Raw genomic sequence first — 20,862 nt, forward strand, 5'->3', positions numbered from 1 at the left:
ATATCACTTGTCACAAGGTCGCATGTTGTTGTTGTTGTTATGTGCCATCGAGTCTGACCTGACTCATAGCGACCCCTCCTTGGGTTTCCAAGGCAATATCACTATGGAAGTATATTGCCCCGTCTTCCCATACCTACTGATAATTCTATATTTCTCTTTAGCAAGAGCCCAGGTGGAAGACTTTCAACTTGTGGCTTCTGACTGAAAGACTGGCAGTTCGAACTCAGTCTCCATGGGAGAAACTCTTGGTGATCTGCTCCTGTAAAAATCATACCCTAGAAAACCCAGTAGGACAGTTCTACTACATATATGGGCTCAATATGAGTTAAAATTGACTCGACATTAGGTGCCACAACCACCACCTTTTTCCTTACTTAGAGAAGAGCCACTTTTGAGATGTACCTGATTAAACAATTGACTCACATTAACAGTCAAGAGCACACTCTCTGGAGCCAGATTTAACTAGATTCAAATTCTGTTTTTTGTCACTATTAGTTATAAGGCCCTGGATATGTACTCAACATCTGTCTCTCAGTATACTTATTTGCAGAATGGGAATAATGATAGAATGGGGATGATAATACCTTGTATAGCTGCAGTAAGGATAAAGTAAGGGAAAACACATATAGAGTTGGTGCTTGCTATTTTTCTTTTTATTATTCATAATCTTAAATTGAGTTGTGTACTACTGTACTTGCTTCTAATAATAGCTAACATTTATTCATTGGGCATATAGTATATGATTTAGTATATGCTAGTTTTATTTGATGGATTAGCACATTAATTTTTTTTAATAAACTCTTGGCTATAAATTACACATGAAGAAACTGAGATCCAAAGAGATTAAATAATATGTCTAAGGTAAAACTGCTAATAAATAACTGGAAGGGTTTTCTAACTCTTGTCTATTTTATTCAAAATATTTACTTCAAGTCTTCACTAAATCTAAGAGAAATTATCTCTGAATGGTATCAAATTCTGAGTTGGTGACTTCAAGGGCTAAACCATTAATTTGAATTGTATGTCTTCCTCTACCAGCTGGAATATTTAAGAGCTGCATTATTATTTTAATTTCATCTCACACAATTAAGAATTCCCTAACCTTAGATTTCTAGAAACAATAAACTAGAATTTTACATGTAAATATTAATAAGATCATGTGCTTTGTTTTTACTCATCTACTTTAGAGTTGGAGTGAGGATGCTGCACAAAATGCCAGAACTTTGACAAGTCAGTGTAATCCAGTGGACAGCTACCCACCTGACAGGCAAATTGGAGGTAAGTATAGGTTAGAATATATTTATTTCCAAATTAGAATGTAAAAAGACAAACTAAAATATATTTATATATATTCATTTCCTATTAATTGATCTGATCTTACATGTTCAGTATTTCCATGAAAGAACTAAAGAAAAAAAATTAAGCCTCAAATTGCAATATTGAAGGATTTCAGGGGAAACATTTGAACGGTGCAGGAAGCATCAAAATATGATGGAAGGAAAACACAGAGTCATTCTTCCAAAAAGAATTGGTTGATGTTCAACCATTTCAGGAAGTAACATATGATCAAGGACTGATAGTACTGAAGGAAGAAGTCCAAGCTGCACTGAAAGTATTAGTGAAAAACAAGGCTCCAGCAACTGACTGAATACCCATTGAGATGTTTCAAAAAATGGATGCAACACTAGAAGTGTTCACCTATTTATGCCAAGAAATTTGGAGGACAGCTATCTAGCCAACTGACAGGAAGCGATCTATATTTGTGCTAGTTTTAAAGAAAGGTGATCCAACAGAATGTGGGAATTTTAAGAAATATATCACTAATATCACACACAGATAAAATTTTACTGAAGATAATTTTAAAAAGGTTGTAGCAGTACATCCACAGGGAACTGCCAAAATTTCAAGCCAAATTCAGAAGAGGATGTGAACAAGAGATATTATTGCTGGTGTCAGATGGACCTTGGCTAAAAGGAAAGAATACGAGAATGATGTTTATATGTGCTTTATTGACTGTTCAAAGGAACAACATTGTGAAGAATGGGAATTCTGGAACACTTTATTGCGCTCATGCAGAACCTGTCCATAGGCCAAGAGGCAGTCCTTGAAACAGAATGAGGTTTAAAACAGAACAGTGGCTTAAAATCAGGAAAGTTTGAATAGGGTTGTATCTTTTTACCATACTTGTTTTATCTGTGTGCTGAACAAATAATCCAAGAAGCTGAACTATGTGAAAAAGAACAGGGTATCAGGATTGGAGGAAGACTCATTAACAACCTGTGATCTGCAGATGGTACAACCTTGCTTGCTGAAAGTGAAGAGGACTTGAACCACTCATTGATGGAGATCAAAGATTATAGTCTTCAGCATGGATTACACCTCAACATAAAGAAAACAAAAATCCTCAACACTGGACCAATAAGCAACATCACGATAAGTGGAGAAATGATTGAAGTTGTCAAAGATTTCATTTTACTTGAATCTACGATCAACACCTGTGGAAATACCACTCAAGAAATCAAAAGATGTATTGTCTTATGTAAATCTGCTACAAAAGATCTCTTTAAAGTGATAAAAACTCTAGATGTCACTTTGAGGACAAAGGTGTACCTGAGGCAAGGCATGGTATGTTGAAGAAGAATTGATGCTTTTGAATCGTAGTGTTGGCAAAGAATATGGAGTGCTAGAAGAATGAACAAATCTGTCTTGGAAGAATATAGCCAGAATGCTTGTTAGAAGTAAGAATGACAAAACATCATCTCACATACTTTGGTATGGTACCAGGAGGGACCACCCTCTGGAGAAGGACATCATGCTTGGTAAAGTAGAAGGTCAGTGAAAAAGAGGAAGACCCTCAATGAGATGGATTGAGAAAGTGGCTGCAACAATGGGCCGAAACATAGCCATGATTTGCAGATGATACAGAATCAGGCAGCAGTTTTTTCTATTGTACATTGGGTCCCTATGAGTCAAAACCAACTCTACAGAGCCTAACAACAGTAATATACCTTAGAAGCAATTATGGCAAGACTTTGACTCACTTACTTTGGACATTTGATCAGGAAAGACCGATCAGTAGAAAAGCCATCATGTTTGCTAGCGGGATCACCAAAAACAAGAGAAACACTCAATAAGATAAGCTGAGACAATAGTCACAACAATGAATTCAAAGGTGCCAATGCTCATAAAGAGGGTATAAGACTGGGCAGTGTTTTGTTCTGTTATACGTAAAGATGCCATGAGGCAGGACAAGCTAAATAGCAACTAACAACAACAATACGGCTAGTGACACCATTTTGTGCTCCAGGGATTGTTAAGTTAGATAGCCATAGCAAGTTAAGTTATCCAGCTTATATTTGCACTCTATAAGGCAGTTCATTGAGACAGAATATACTGTTGTAATATTGTTAGTTTTCTAAATACAGACATTAAAATATTCAGGTTCCAGTTTCTGTCCATTAGAAGAAAATAAACAAGGCTCTCAATATTATAGAATTGTTAAATGATGCACTGATGACTAAATGGATAGTAAATAGCTAGATAGTTCCCCCTCTATGTTGTTATCTCAGCTACCATGATACCAAGGAGCCCTGCTGTGCTGAAAAGTGATTAAAATGGTCAGGTGCTAACTGAAAAGTCAGTGGCTCAAGCACACCAGCTGGCTTTGTGAGAGAAATACTGGGCAGTAAGAGGAAGAAGTCTGCTTCCATAAAGATTAACAGCCTTGGAAACTCTACAGGGTTATTATGAGTCAGACTCAAAAGTAACAGGTTTTTTTTTTTTTTTTTTTTCTACCCATAATATAACCGTGGAAATTCTTTTCATTTGTTGAGAAATGAGTTTTTTTCAGTATTAATCCTTTTGGTTATTAGACAAGCACTTAACTTTTTATAACATGCTGGGACTTTACCTACCAGCTGTTTGAACAACTTTAAATGTTCAAAAATAAGTTCATTTTATGGCAATATGACAACCATACAATTTAGGAGATCTACTGCTAGTATCCATAAAAGCCAATAGTACATTCCAAGCAAGTAGATACTAATAATATCTATACAAATCTCTACTTTTTATTACAACATAATGAAAAATTATAATTGCTACTTTCTTATCTATAGATTATTGAGTATTGTTGTTGAAGATTAATTTTCAGCAGCCAAATTAAATAAAGCAAAACCATTTTAGTTATTCTCTAAAACTCTAACCACACAAGGATTCCACCATGTTGTATACTTTAGTATATGCCAGTTGACACATTTTTTTTTTCTTTTCAAAATTTATGAGTTTTGTAGATACTCACAAATAAGACTTTCTAAGCCATCATTTATACAGCTTAAAAATATGTAGCAGAGAAAAAGTAGCTGTTACAGACTTTAGAAAGCCCCATTGGGAACAGAAATCAAGAAGATTGGGGATGTTTTTATATTCATTGGATGAACAATAGGTGGGACAAATGACTAAGTGCTCGATTACTGGCTAAAAGGTTGGCAGTTCAAACCCACCCAAAAGTGCTTTAGATGGTTGGTCTGATGATCTGCTCCTGGAAGTCCACAGCCTTGAAATTCCTGGGGAGTGCACTGCTACTCTTCTCACATGGGGTCATCAGGAGTTTGAATGTACTCAATAGCAATGAACAACAACAAAAACAAGTGAGCAACAGCAGGACGTAACCCTGTTGACAAGACAAATCTCTTGAAATAAGTTACTGCTCGCAGTGCACTAAAAAGCATAGGGAAAATGTTGATTCTTTTATTTCCTGTTAATTGATTTGGTCTTACTCATTGGTCCAACTTGCTGCATAGTGAAGAAAATACTTTAACAAATAAGAAAAGACAAAAATAAATTTGAGTCCTATCCAGTAAATTTGGTTCAATGAAATGCAGTGTCTGAAAACACCCTTCTTTTTGCAAATAGTCTCTTGAGATAAATGTTGTTCTCTTAGATTTTCCTCTCCTCTTGTTCATCTTAGAGTACCCATAGCACTTCAGTGTGCCATTCCTGGTGCATCAGGAAACTTCAGAGATTCCTGTATAATGCTAAGAGTTCATGAGTTCCAGCAGAGTTCAGTGGTTCCCTCCTGTTCTCGTGCAAGTATACAAGTAGCCCCAATTTTCTACTCTTCACCACACCTGTTGAGATATTTCTAAAGCCACCACTGGAATTGAAGATGGGTACTTCCTGAGGCACTAGATGAACAATGGAACAGGAAATAAACCTTTCCCACTTAATTTCCTACTATTTCTTGTGTTTTTTCATGATTCTTCGTGCTAGAATTTGTTCCTCTTTTTAATTTACTCATATTCATATTCTCCTTAATTAGTACAGAAACTGTATGATGTTAGTCACTGGAGACTGATGTTGCCTACCATAAAGAAGCAATTCTATGACCTGAGTTGGCCACTATTGATGCTTAGTGTTTTAAGGACAAGAGATGAATATAGTTTAGGTTTTCCTAACCCCCATAAACTTTCTTGATGTGGAGATTTTAGATAGGAGAAAGGTGATTTTGAGAGGAGGGACACAACACACTATGCAGAAGAAGACAGTCATCATTGTTGGGGTAAGCTCTCCAGGTTTGATTTCCACATACATTTGGCCAACCTGCACTGAAGGACAACCATGTGAAGTGGAGAGAGGAAATTAGAGGTAGAATGGGGTGGACCAGTGTGGGGCTGTGAAGGTGTAGATCTTTAAAAACTGTTGCTGTTGTTATGTGCTGCCAAGTTGGCCCAGGCTCATAGTGAGCCCTCCTAGGGTTTCTGAGGCAGTATCACTATGGAAGTAGATTGCCCAACCCTCCTTCCAAGGAGTGGCTGGTGGGTTTGAACTGCTAGCCTTCTGGTTAGCAGTCAAGTGCCTTAGGCTACCAGAGCCCCTCTTTAAAAACTGGGAGTAGTGAATTAGCAAGATGGGTCTTTCCTGCCCCAGGAAAAGACAAGGCACTTCTGAATATTAATGCTCTTTAAGTGCTCACATCACTAAGTGGATGGTCAAGTGAATATATGCAAATTTTAAATCCTTTGCATGATGGATACTTATGTCTCTGTAGTTGCTTCCAAGGCAGTGGCCTTTCTCCAATTCATAAACTGCTCTAATTTGGTTTTACTCTTATCCATCATCTTGGAAGTGGCAAAAACGAAGCTGTCTGATGATGTGATTTCAAAGCTTGCACACCATCTCCTACTGTGAACATCTTACCAAACCTGAGCACCATGTGATATTTCATTAATAAGAAAGAAAATAACAGCAGAGATACAACTGAGTTTATCTCCTCATATAAGACATTTCATGGATAAGCTAATTAGTGAAACATTTGTAAAATAAAAACAAGGAATGTGGCTTTGTTTAATACTTGCAAGTTTTATGGACTATGATCCCAGTTCTTTTTCCTCTTTTCAGAGAACTTTTGTGGAGAAAATATGTTCTTTGCATCTTATCCTATGTCATGGTCAAGTGTAATTGAAATGTGGTACAATGAGTCAAAATACTTTACCTATGGGAAATGGAAGAGACTGGGTAAAAAGACAGACCATTATACTCAGGTAACGTGTGCTAGCAAACACAAACATTCATTAACTAAGTATATGTGATAAAAAGGTGAGTGTGAACAGTTAAAATTCATCCTACTCATGATTGAAAACTTTTACTAAATTCATTGAGTGAATCTTATAATTTGAAACAAAAGGAAATGTGGTTCTTGTAATATATGTCTCAGAGAAGATACTGAGCTTATAGCAGTTCTCTTCTTTATTAGATTTTCTAAGAAGTTACATAATCATCAATCTCAATTATAAATGTCATTTTTTATAAACAATGGGGATAATAGGTCCTGTCCATTTTATAATGCAGGGATTCCCATTCTCTGCAGGTTATTTTTGTTGTTGTTGTTGAGAATATATACACGAGAACATATACAAATTCAACAATGTGTCCATGTATAATTCAATAACATAGATTATATTCTTCAAATTGTGCAATCATTCTCACTCTCCTTTTCCTAATTTTTCCTCCCCCATTAACATAAACTCACTGTCCTCCAAGTTTTCTATCTAATCTTTTCATTTGCTATTGTCAATTTGATCCCATATAGTCACCATGGTTTTTTATTTCAACGTTGTTTCGTTTTCAATACAAGTATAATAAACACTCATATTGCTTATGCACAGATTCATAAATTAGTAACATCTTTTCACAGTTGTTTTCTATGTATACATTTATACATTTTACTGAACTCTTCGAATGTAAGTTGCAGACATTATGATATTTAGTTCTCAGTGTGCCCACACAGGTCTCTTAAGGTCTTATAAAGACATTGTCCTACAAATCCACAATACCATGACAATACCTAAGAAAATAAGTTGTTATCATTTGATGCTGTCAAGTCATAGTGACCCTATGTACAGCAGAAGGAAACACTGTCCAGTCCTGCACCATCTTCATAATCCTTGCTAGGTTTGAGCCCTTTATTGCAGTCACTGTGTCAACCATTTCATTGAGGGTTTTCCCTTTTTGTTGACCCTCTGCTTTACCCAGCATGATATCCTTCTCCAGCAACCAGTCACTTCTTACAACATGACCAAAGTACATAAGACCAAGTGTGGTCATTCTTGCTTCTAAGGAGCATTCCAGCTGTACTTCTTTCAAGACAAATTAGTTCATTCTTCTAGCAGTCCATGGTATTTTCAATATTCTTTGCCAACACAATTCATATACATCAATTGTCCTTCAGTCTTCCTTATTCAATTTCCAGCTTTCACATGCATATGAGACTATTAAAAATGCTGTGGCTTGAGTCAGGTGGACCTTAGTCTTTAAAGTGACATCTTTGCCTCTTAATACTTTAAAGAGGTCTTTTGCTGCAGATTTGTCCAGTGCAATATGTTGTCTGATTTCTTAATTGCTGCTTCCATGGACAATGATTGTGGATCAAGGTAAAATAAAATCTCTGACAATGTTAATCTTTTCTCCATTTATCATGATACTGCTTATTGGTCCAGTTGAAGAAGATAAATATTCATTCAATGATATCATTTAATATCATCCCTAATTTTCCTCCTATATACCAATAATATTCTACCTTCTTACATTTTTTGACTTTTTGAAGATACTAATGCCATTTGTCTACTGGAATCCATATATTGAATTTGTTTGATTGTTTCCTTAGGATTGGATTAAGGCGAAGCATTTTAGCAAGGATAATAAGAAAGGCAAAGTCCTTCAATCTTTTTGAAAATATCAAAATATTCATATGTCAGAGTGTTCAAGTATTTGGTGATGTTAAGTTTTGTTGAATTACTAAAATGGTGATTACCTGATTTCTCAATTATGGTGATATAATTTTTAAACTTTGGGATAAATAGATAATTCATAGGAAAATAATTTGAGATTGTCTAAGGATCTTACTCCTCAACATTGTTTTATTCAACCATTTTAGCTTCTATTGATGGCTTTTATGAATCAGTTATTACATTGGAGTTACATAATGCTGGACTTTCTATTATTCATCATGTACTTTCAACTCCTCCTATTCTTCCTGTTCCTCTTCTTTTTCCTCTCTCTCTCTCTCTCTCTCTGTCTTTCTGTTTCTCTCTCTTTCTCTCTGTCTCTGAGAACCACTTCAGACTCATGGTCTGCATTTATCTGTTATTGTTGTAGCTACTATTATTTTATTTCAGTATGTCATGTAAATGCTCACATCTTTTGGTATTTGTCTAATGGGGCCTTTTCAAATTACCTACTGTGTCCTTTTGACCATGACACCATTAGGCTTTAAACACTTCTTGGCCTTAGACTTAGTAAGATTTTGATCACTATCATCATTTGGTACTTCTATGCCAAATATAAGCCATCCGTTCACCCAAGGAATTTTGGGAGCTCTGGTAGCATAGTGGCTAAGGCACTTGACTGCTAACCAGAAGGCTGGCGGTTCAAACCCACCAGCCACTCCTCAGAAGGAAGGTTGGGCAATCTACTTCCGTAGTGATACTGCCTCAGCAACCTAAGGAGGGGTCGCTATGAGTCAGGACCGACTTGACGGCACATAACAACAACATAGTGAGAAAGAATATTTAAAAATCAATGACTGGAATCTAGGTGTGCTTATGGACAGAGAAAAGGCTGAGGGTTGAAGGATGTTGCTGGCACATGATAAACAGGAGTGGAAGGAAATGGGAACAGAAAGGAAGAGGAAAGGAAGTGGAGTCATATCGTGGAACTTTGTGTTTCCTAGTGTAAAGGTTTATATTTTATTTTAAATAAAATGCAGCGAGAAATCATTAAAGGACTCTAAGCACAGGAGTGATCTAACCTGATTCATGTTTTTAAAAGATCACTGGGCTGCAATGTGTTGAAGGAGTTAATTCTACAATAATGGTTTTGTATTCTGGAATTAAATGTATTATTTCCCAATGAAATATAAATGAACAAAACTCATCTCAGAAGAGATAGAAAATTTAAATACATAAAATGAAATTAATTTAAAAATATGTAGATCAGCTATTGCCCTAATAATAGTAGACCAAGATATTGATGAATTTTACTAAATCTGAGATCACAGCTATTTAAAATAAAGCCTTCTGATATTAATTATAAAAGCCATAGACTCAATCACATTTGGATATCAGTGCAAAAATTCTAAACAAAGTACTAGCAAATATTCTTCTTTTCAGTATGACATACTTGGGTGCTTAGAGTACATGACAGGAATCCAAGAGTACTATAACATTAGACTGATTTTTCACATAAATCTCTTCATCTAAATATCGGAGGATAAAAAAAAGATTCTCTGGAGAGCTAAGAAGGAGCTCTGGTAGTATAGTGCCTAAGGCACTTAACTGCTAACCAGAAGGCTGGCGGTTCAAACCCACCAGCCACTCCTCGGAAGGAAGATGGGGCAATCTACTTCTGTAGTGGTACTGCCTCGGCAACCCAACGAGGGGTCGCTATGAGTCAGGACTGACTCAACGGCACATAACAACAAACAACAACAGAGAGCTAAGAATCTGACAGATTTGTGCATTTCCTATCTCCTAATTTTTTTAGATTAAAAAGTCTTAGACCTACCATATCTGTCAGAAGACCATTAGATTCATCACCATAATACCTAAATTCCATCATCTTCAAATAACATTGATTTACCTCTTTTAATCTGAGTCAATACCATATAAAAATGAAACATTTTTCATAAAAACCATTTCTTACTTTGCCTCTGTTAAAGAAAAAAAAAATCAAAGATATTTACTCATATGTGCTTAAAATTTTAAACAATAGAAAATATAAACAATTCCGTTTGTCTATATCCCATTGTAAATATATCATTATGTTGATAGACCAACTGCATAAAACAAAGGCTTTTTCTTGAAATTATTTTTACATCTTAAAGCAATCACACTGAAGCACAAGTCTTATACTCTGATTTGATTTTCATTGAAAGGTAGAGAGAGTCACAAATCAGAAGACACATTAGCACCCAGGCTGGATACTGTTGCTGTTGTTGTTATGTGCTGTCGAGTCAGCCCCGACTCTTAACGACCCCTCCTTGGATTGCCGAGGCAGTATCACTACAGAAATAGATTGCCCCATCTTCCTTCTGAGGAGTAGCTGGTGGGTTTGAACCGCCAGCCTTCTGGTTAGCAGTCAAGTGTCTTAGGCACTATACTATATGTTCCATATTGCAAGAAGAGGGTAAGGGATTTTGCCAAGTGAAGTAAACAAAAGACTACATGCTCACAGGCATGATGTGGTACATGACAAAAAGTTAAAGGGGCTGATACACTATAATCTTTCTTAACATTATCCTTTCTATTTCTTTACCTCCTGGGATGTGTTGACCAAGGCATTCTTCTTGGTCAAGTCATGCAAATATTCTGGACAAACATCTTTTAGCAAGCAATACCTCACATAAGCTAAAATCCTGATCCTTGCTCCTTTTGTGTTATAAGCAGTTAAACTTATACAAGAAGCTAAATTGTCTTTTCAGAAGAGTTAAAGCAATGTTTTTAGGCCAAGCTACAGTTTGATTCAAAATGGAGTTTAATTTAGGTTTCAGACAGCCATGTTAGTCATGCCAATTTGTTGATGTATGGCATTGAATAGGTTCTGACTCATAGTGACCCTCTATGGCAGGATAGAACTGCCCCATATGATTTCCTAGGCTGTAATTTTTATGGGAACAGATGGCCAGGTATTTTCACCCTTGAAGTTGCTGGCAGGTTCAAACTGCCAAACTTTTAATTAGCAGCCAAGTATTTAACCATTGTGTCACTAGGGCTCCTTAATGAAAATGTAACACCTTCATTTTTTCTTGGATTTGTCTTGAAGAAGGAACTCTGGTAGTGTAGTGCTTAAGGCACTTGACTGCTAACCAGAAGGCTGGAGGTTCAAACCCACCAGCCACTCCTTGGAAGGAAAGTTGGGCAATCTACTTCCGTATGATATCACCTCAGAAATCCAAGGAGGGGTCGCTATGAGTCTGGTCCAACTCAACAGCACATAACAATAACAATGTGTTGAAGAAATGAATGAAGAAATAAAGTGAAATAATCTTATCACCAATTCATATGTAAAACCATGATGGTAAAATAGGTGTTCTCCTTGAATTTTCACTGTCACAATTGTTTTTTTTAGAATTTTGTACACTACAAGATTCTTAGCTTAAAAGAGTATCTTATGAAAAATGTGTATATGCTACAAAGAATAAGAGGAAGAACCTTTTATTCAAACATTGAATCCAATTATCCAGATAGAGCAAGAGTTTTGGAAAATGCTTACCCTCCAAAGCAACATATAACTAAAAGCCATACGGAACTGAGACTGGCACAAATGAAAGCGTCCCTCTGTGAGAAGCAGAAAAGAGATTTTATCAATATGAGGGGCAGGAAACACTTTGATTGAGAATAGGAAAAGAAATTTAGGGAAAGTCTCCAGCACTGAGTAAGAGAAAGCCTATGGAGACTCATGTGATGGTAGGGGAGTAATCACGTTTATTGAAAACACTCCCTCTCCCAGCCTCCTAAACGTTCATTATTTAATTCTCACCATCCACCTACAATACAGAGGATTGCATATTATACCTTATTTTATAGATGAGAATATGAAACTCAGAGACATAAAGTAAATTGCTAAGTAGTACCTATGCAGGAAGATGTGGAGATGAAATTTGGTTATGAGTCATGTTGCCTTGAAAGCTGAGCTCAGTGCTTTATGCAACACGTGTTTCCTGACCCATGAGAAAAAGTTACTTCCATGATTTGATTATTATTTAACCACCAAGAAATCTTATCCAAGTTAGATGATTTTCAGCATAGCTTTGACCAAAAGAGAGAAGGAATCAGTTTCAATAGTGAGAGTTCAAAAATTTCTTGGTGAGAAGTTCAAAAACAGACTTTCAAATTCCAATAAGACTAAGACAGGGAGAGTTAACACCGGGCTCTGATTATCCCTGAATATACTGGATAATATGAACTGAGAAATGAGTCCCATGAATATGTAAAGTCCATGGCAATATTCAAGCCCCTTTTGAACATTGGTCTGTTGATTACAAAATGATCACTATCTCTTCTTTTTTACCTACAGCCAATCTCCATTTATATTTCATATAACAGAGAAAATTAATATTGGGATTATTTTCCATAGAAAGTACATTCTAACTCCCAAAATATACCCAAAGAAAAATTAACTGACAATAAATAGAGAAATAGCCAATCATCAAGTTACCATCCCTTTATCTTGTCAGTCAAATTTTCTCTACCTAGTCTCCTTTGTTTCTGACGTTACGTGTGTATATGTATGTGTGGTGGTGGGTGCTTATCTAGAAACACAGAAAATTTTTTTGTTTCTATGAATTCCTAATAAACCATGCTCAAAGCAATCCTAAAAGTAAACAAGTGCTTAATTTTAATTGTGGATAATAATGATACTGTATTCATTTTGTGACATTGAATTTATAATAAAATAATCTCTTTAATTTTGCAGGTTGTTTGGGCCATTTCTTATCTCATTGGTTGTGGTGTTACATTATGTGGTGAAAGAAGATCAAATAGATATCTCTACATTTGTCACTATTGTCATGAGTATGTATATGATACAATTTAGTGTCTTACAATTTTGAATGATGCATTCTCTTAAAAGAGCACAATCTAGTCTTTCAATCCTTAAACAAGAGAATTCAATTCGTTCATTTCAATTAGGTAGATTGTTAGGCATTTTCGTAGTGTGTAGTGCTGGTGTAAGAGAAATACCACAAATGGATGGCTTTAACAAACAGAAATTTATTCTCTCACAGTTTAGGAAGCTAGGAGTCTGAATTCTGGATGTTAGGTACAGGGGAAGGCTTCTCTCTCTGCTGGCTCTGGTGGAAAGTCCTTGTCTCCTTTCAACAACTGTGGGTGCAGCATTCATTGGAGATCTGCATGTGTCTTGGCATCAATCTTCCCTTGGGTCTAAGAAATTCTTTGTGTGGGGAACTCAGGTCCAAAAGGTGTACTCCACTCCCAGCTCTTCTTTCTTGGTGGTACTGAGGTGACACAATTCCTATGGCATTTGACTGCTAACCAGAAGGTCAGAGGTTTGAACCACTCCACAGAAGGAAGATAGGGCAGTCTGCTTTCATAAAGATTTACTGCCTTTCTGCCTTCAAAACACAATGGGGTCACTATGAGTCAGAATTGACTTGGTGACAGTGAATTGGTTTAGTGTATATATATACAATCACTTGGGGTATGTGGTAGCACAGCAGTCCCCCTTCCTCACAATGCCATCTCCAACATCATGGACACCATGAGGATTGGGGATCATGGTGGTGGTCAGGTATTTCCCACCGCCCACTGCCTTCTACCACCTCTCCTGAGGGGTTACCTCATTTGTCCTCCATCCAACTGAGACCCATAGCCCCACATGGCACCCTTTTTTCTCCCTTCCTTTTAGTCTACCCTCCCTGACTTCTCTGGTACCTTCAGGTCCTTGCTTATCCTCTCCTGCCTGCTCTTGAGTTCACTGTCATCTGCCATTGCTCTGTGCCTGCCATAGCCAGATTGGAACATCATAGATGAATGAGAGAAGGCATCTTGTGACTGGCTGGCTGCTATTTCTCATGTGGCCCAATTGTCTCCAGGGCCTCCAGTATATGGTTCAGGGTGATCCATGGAGGGCACCCTGGGCCTGACATGAAGCATGGCCTGAGAATTTTTCCAAAGTTGTCATAAATGTGAAATGTCAGATAACAAGATAGCTAAAAAGTGAGGAGTAGGTGCATTATATGTTTACTCAATCAATCTGTGACTCGTTAACAGAATGGAAAAATCTGGAAATATTTCTCAGTAGCTTTATGTGTTGTTGATTCTTCAAATGGTGATTACTTAAGGATATCAAATTTGAATATCCAAAGGGACAAAGTCATTTATTTCAAGAATATGAGTATCTTAACAAGTCAAGTAGCATCTCAAGTAGGAAGAGCACTGAAAAAACTACTTTTCCTTCAACTTAGCTGTTTAGCACAGAGGTTCATCCTAAGTTTATATGTTGTTGCTGTTGTCGTTAGGTGCTGTTGAGTCATCTCTGACTCACAGCAACCTCATGTACAGCAGAATGAAACACTGCCCATTCCTGTGCCAGTCCCATGATCCTTGCTATACCTGAGCCCATCATTGCAGCCACTGTGTCAGTCCATCTCATTGAGGGCCTTCCCCTTTTTCATTGTCCCTCCACTTTGCCAAGAACGATATCCTTCTCTGAGCAATGGTCCTTTCTTACAACATGACCAAAGTAGTGAGATGAGGTCTGGCCATTTTTTGCTTCCAAGAATAATTCAGGCTGCACTTCGTTCAGGACAGATCTGTTAGTTCTTTTATCAGTCCATGGTACTTTCACTATTCTTTGCCAATACCACAACTCAAAAGCATCAACTCTTCTTCGGTCTTCCTTTTTCTTTGTCCAGCTCTCACATGCATATGAAGCAATCGAAAATACCATCGCTTGTGTCAACTGCACCTTAGTCTTCAATAATCTTTGCTCTTCAGCATTTGAAAGAGGTCCTTTGCAGCAGATTTGTCCAATGTTGTATGATGTCTGATATTTTGACTGCTGCTTCCATTGGCGTTGCTTATAGAATCAAGTAATATGAAGTCTTTGACAACTTCAATCTTTTCTCCATTTATCACAATGCTGCATATTGGTCCCTTTGTGAGGATTTTTGCTTTCTTTATGTTGAGGTGTAATCCGTACTGCAGAATGTAGTCTTCAATCTTCATCAGTAAGTGTTTCAAGTCATCCTCACTTTCAGCAAGTAAAGTTGTGCCATCTGCATAATGCAGGTTGTTAATGAGTCTTCCTCCAATCCTGATACCAAATTCTTCTTTATAGAGTCCACCTTCTCAGATTATTTGTTCAGCACACAGATTGAATAAGTATGGTGAAAGGATGCAACTCTGACACACTCTCTTCTTGATTTTAAACCATGCAGTGTCCCCTTATTCTGTTCAAACAACAGCTTCTTCTCTATGTACAAGTTCCTCATGAGCAAAATTAAGTGTTCTGGAATTCCCATTCTTCTCAATGTTACCCATCATTTGTTATGATGTGCACAATCGAATGCCTTTGCATAGTCAATAAAACGCAAGTAAACATCTTTCTGGTATTATTTGCTTTGAGCCAAGATCCATCTGACATGAGCTATGATATCTCTGATTCTATGTCCTCATCTGAATCCAGCTTGCATTTCTGGAACTTTTCTGTTGATATACTGCTGTAACCGTTTTTGAATTATCTTCAGTAAGATTTTACTTGAGTGCGATATTAATGATATTGTTCTACAATTTACACATTCTGTGGCATCACCTTTCTTTGAAATGGATACAAATATAGATCTTTTCCAGTCAGTTGGCCAGGTAGTTGTCTTCCAAATCTCCTGGCATAGCCGAGTGAGTGCCTTTAGTACAGCATATGCTTGTTGAAACATCTCAATGGGTATCCTGTCAATTCCTGGAGCCTTGTTTTTGCCACTTCCCTCAGTGCAACTTCAAATTCTTCCTTCAATACCATTTGTTCTTGATCATATGCCACCTCCTGAAATGGATGAACATCAACCAATTCTTTTGGTACAGTGACTCTGTGTATTCCTTCCATCTTCCTTTGATGTTTCCTGCATCATTCTATATATTGCCCATAGAATCTTTCAATATTGCAACTCACGGCTTAAATTTCCTCTTCAGCTCTTTCAGCCTGAAAAATGCTGAGTGTGTCCTTCCCTTTTGGCTTTCCAACTCCAGGTCTTCGTACATTTCATTATAATAATTACTTTGTCTCCTTGAGCTGCTCTTTGAAATCTTCTGTTTAGTTCTTTTATCTTGTCATTTTTTGCTTCAGCTACTCTCCTTTCAAGGGCAAGATTCAAAGTCTCTTCTGATATCCATTTTGGTCCTTTCTTCCTTTCCTGTCTTTTTAATAACCTTTTGCTTTCTTCATGGATGATGTTCTTGATGTCATCATATAATTCCTCTGGTTTTTTGTCATTGGTGTTCAATGCATCAAATCTATTCTTCAGATGGTCTCTAAATTCATGAGGGATATAAACAAGTATCTTGGACTTGTTTTAAGTGTCTTTAACTTCTTCTTGAACTTGCAAATAAGCAGTTGATAGTCAGTTCCACAATCAGCTCCTGACCTTGTTTTAGCTGAAGATATTGAGCGTCTCCATCACCTCTTGCCACAGATGTAGTCAATCTGATTCTTGTGTACTCCATCTGGTGAATTCACATGTACAGCTTCCATTTGTGTTGTTGAAAAAAAGGTATTTGTAATGAATAAGTCATTGGTCTTGCAAAATTCTACCATGCTATCTCCAGCATTATTTCTATCTCCAAGGCCAAATTTTCCAACTACCGGTGATTCTTCTTTGTTTCCAATTTTTGCATTCCAGTCACCAGTGATAATCAGCACATCTTGATTGATGTTTGGTCCATTTCAGACTGCAGAAGTTGGTAAAAAAATCTTCAATTTCCTCATCTTTGGCTTTGGGAGTTGGTGCATAAATTTGAATAATAGTAGTATTAACTAGGTTTCCTTGTAGGTGTATGGATATTATCCTATCACTGACAGCATTGTACCTCAGGATAGATCTTGAAATGTTCTTTGTGACTATGAATGCCACACCATTCCTCTTCAATCTGTCATTCCCAGCATAGTAGATCATATGGTTATCTGATTCAAAATGGCCAAAACTGGTCCATTTCAGTTCACTAATGCCTAGGATATCAATCTTTATGTATCCCATTTCATTTTTACAACTTCCAATTTTCCTAGAGTCATATTCATACATTTCATGTTCTGATTATCAATGGATGTTTGCAGCTGTTTCTTCTCATATTGAGTCATGCCACTTCAGCAAATGGAAGCTCTGAAAGCTCTACTTTATCCTTATCATTAAGGTTGGCTCTATTCTGATGAGGCAGCTCTTTCCCAGTCATATTTTGAGTGCCTTCTGACTTGAGAGGCTCATCTTCTGGCACTGTATCGGACAATGTTTCAGGGCTATTCATAAAGTTTTCCAGTAATATATCAGAGAGTCACTACTATTCATAAAGTATAGTCTCTTCTTTCTAAGAATAGAAAGAAGGAAGGATGGTCTCTTCCTTTTTCTGAGTCTGTCTCAGTCTGGAAGCTCCACTGAAACCAGTCCACCATGGGCACCCCTGCTGGCAGAGCCTCAGCCTCACAGCAACACACAAGCCACCCCAGTTTATATGTTACAGACATTATAACAATTGCAAGTCAGAATTTCTACAAAAGATAATTTGATATTAAGTAAAGATCAGAGAATATCAATATTATATCCTTAGACTTTTAGAGATAAGAATTGTCTTCTCCAAAGTTTCAGGTTTTCCCAAATCTGGAGATTCTCATCTATTTTCTTCCTCCTCTCCTCTCTTCAACACATTAGTTTTATCCGAGTTCCTATTATTTCTTCTTTTATATACCCTATATTTTCCTATCAAAGACAAGTGTGTAAATTCTTTTTTGTGTGACATAGTACAAAGAGATAAAAACATTTCAAATTTTGATTCACTTAAAATGTTTTCTTAATTATGTTAAGAATCACTTTGTAGTGATATTTGTTAAGTCCTTTTGGGTACAGATTAAGAATATTGTCCCACTATAAGGAGTTCTAAAGGAGCTCTGGTGGCATAGTGTCTGAGGCATTTGACTGCTAACCAGAAGGTTGGAGGTTCATACCTACCAACCCTTCTGCAAAAGGAAGATTGAGCAATCTACTTCCATAAAGATTTACAGCCTCAGAAACCCAATGTGGGTTGCTATAAGTCAGAATCTACTTGATGGCAGTGAGGTTGGATTTTTTTTTTTTTTTTTTTTTTTGTATAAGGAGCTCTGGTGATGCAGACCATAAAGAATTTGACTGCTAACCACAATGTCCGTGGCTCAAAGCCACCAGCCACTCCACAGAAGGAAGATGGGGCAATCTACTTTTGTAAAGATTTACTGTCTTGGAAACCCAATAGGTGTTGCTATGAGTAGGAATCTACTCAATGGCAGTGGGTTATGTAAGTGGCTCTAGAGTATTTTTGCTTCCTAGATTTGTACTGTCTGAAAGTTCCATGGAAGAGGTGCAAATTGTTTGGGGGGGGGGATTTTTTTTTCCTTGCAGAGTTACCAGTTATCCATCTCTCTCTTTCTCTCTCTCTCTCTCTCTCTATATATATATATATACACACACACATACATACATATATGTTGTTGTTATGTGCTGTCAAGTCAGACTCAACTCATAGCAACCCTCCTTGGGTTTCCGAAGCAGTAGATTGCCCCATCTTCCTTCTGAGGAGTGGCTGGTGAGTTTGCACTGCCAGCCTTCTGGTTAGCAGTCAAGTGCCTTAGGCACTATGCTACCAGAGCTCTTATATTCCTATGTGTGTGTGTGTATGTGTGTGTGTGTATGTGTGTGTGTGTATGTGTGTGTGTATAAAATCATCATTTCATCATCATTATACTCTAGAAATCTCACATTTATCTAAATATTGTGCCTGGTTTTATCTAAGGTGCTTTCTACAACTTGATTTTAAAATTGTTCAGTGAGTAAAATGTAATATCTATTTCCAAATGTGAATTTTTTCTTTTTTATCTTCATTAAGGGGAAATGATTATAAGAAAAATAAACCTTATAAAGATGGACTCCCATGTGCAGACTGTCCTGATGCCTGTGAAGATAGACTTTGTAGTAAGTGTTACAAATTCAGTTTGTTTAATGTAAGATGTTGATCTGAAACCCATGTGTTGTTTAAATCAAGCATTTAACAATAGTATTCTTTTCTACAAATATCATCCCACATTTCCCACAGAGAAAATGACTATTATTTTTACTCATTCTCTCATCTAACATCTGGAGATGTAAATAAGTTTATTTATTTAATCCATTGTAACAAAAATTAGAATATCTGGATCTTAGAACTCAAGTTATCACATCAGAAACTTAAACAAAATAAAACAAAACAAAACTACCATGGAGTCAATTCTGACTAATTGTGATCTCATGTGTTGTACAGTAGAACTACATGACCTTTTGGAAGTAATGTCCAGGCCTCTTTTCTAAAGCATCTCTTAGTGAGTTCAAACCACCAACCCTTTTGTTAGCAGTCGAGTGCTTACCCATTTGTGCTTACCCATTTTTGAAACTCTGCCCAAAAGCTTGTTGTTTTGGTGGTGGTTATTTGCCTTCAAGTAAATTCTGACTTATAGCAACTCCATGTATGCAAAGTAGAACTGCTCCATAGGGTTTTCAAGGCTGTGAACTTTTGGAAACAGATGATCGTGTCTATCTTCCAAGGCACCTCAGGTGGATTCGACATACAACTTTTTCCTGTAATTGATAGTCTTTAGTAATTGATATTCTCTCTCTCTTTTTTTTTTTCCCTGAAACATCAGAAGATGTTATCTGAGGTGCACACTTACAGTCTTTCCTTTCATTTCTCAAGTACATCTTATTTAAAGTGAAGTATTAACTATGTGGGTCCCAATTACATGTTAGTTCTCTGAACAAAATTTCCTTTTATTAAGGCCTCCCCACAAACATAATTCCTTAATCCTTAGAAATACTTTTGAGTAAGGTAATTTTAAAGAAGTCTGTGGGGAACTACCAAACACAGGAAAAATGCCCTGGGTCTGCAGACTTGGAAGGTCAGACAGCTCATTTTCCTTCACCAATGATCTACTTTTAAGCTAAGGAGAATGCATTTCTTTTCCACATTTTCACCTTATTTTTGTAATACATTTATATATTTTTCCACATTCTACTCCCTCCAGCATCTGTTTTCGTACCTCATTTCTGACATTTCAATACAAACCAGCAGAGAGGAGCAAACAAGTGCTCTTGATCGTCATTGGGTTTGTGGATGTTGAGGGGGCTAAACCAGTATAGTTGGAGGAAGATGACAAATAATAATAATAAAACCAATTTTCTGTGCATATTATTGTTGTTGTTAGGTGCCATTGGGGCATTTCTGACTCATTGCAACCCTATGTATAACAGAATGCATCTTAGTTGGGTTTGACATATAACTTTTTCCCTCATAATTTATTCTGTGCACAGTAGGGTGTAAGTTTTATTTATTTATTTATTTATTTATTTATTTATTTTTATTTGGGTGAAGATTTACAGAGCAAATTCACTTTCCATAAAGCAGTTCACATATACTTTGTCTCATGTTATTGACCACACTTTACCACAATGCAACAGCTCCCCTCCCACTTCCTCCCCATAGTTACCTCTTCCCAGTGACCATCCCTCCGTACTCTCCTGTGCCCTGAGCTGTCTCCCTGTGCATAAGCAGCCCTTCCTTCTCCCATGATTGTTCTCTC

At 36.9% G+C, this 20,862-nt stretch overlaps 1 protein-coding gene across 1 annotated transcript in view; it reads left to right on the plus strand.

Moving 5' to 3' along the window:
• Positions 1-20,862, plus strand: part of CRISP1 (cysteine rich secretory protein 1) — a 38,739-nt gene that overhangs the window by 15,105 nt on the left and 2,772 nt on the right. Inside the window, exons 3-6 of the mRNA XM_042780326.1 lie at positions 1,188-1,278; positions 6,400-6,542; positions 12,973-13,070; positions 19,140-19,225. Of these exons, the coding sequence (XP_042636260.1) occupies positions 1,188-1,278; positions 6,400-6,542; positions 12,973-13,070; positions 19,140-19,225 (418 nt within the window). The remainder of the gene's footprint in view (positions 1-1,187; positions 1,279-6,399; positions 6,543-12,972; positions 13,071-19,139; positions 19,226-20,862) is intronic.

The sequence above is a fragment of the Orycteropus afer genome, unplaced genomic scaffold (genome assembly GCF_000298275.1).
Source record: "Orycteropus afer afer isolate SDZICR_OR568_19922 unplaced genomic scaffold, OryAfe1.0 scaffold00034, whole genome shotgun sequence".
In the NCBI taxonomy this organism is placed as follows: domain Eukaryota; kingdom Metazoa; phylum Chordata; class Mammalia; order Tubulidentata; family Orycteropodidae; genus Orycteropus; species Orycteropus afer.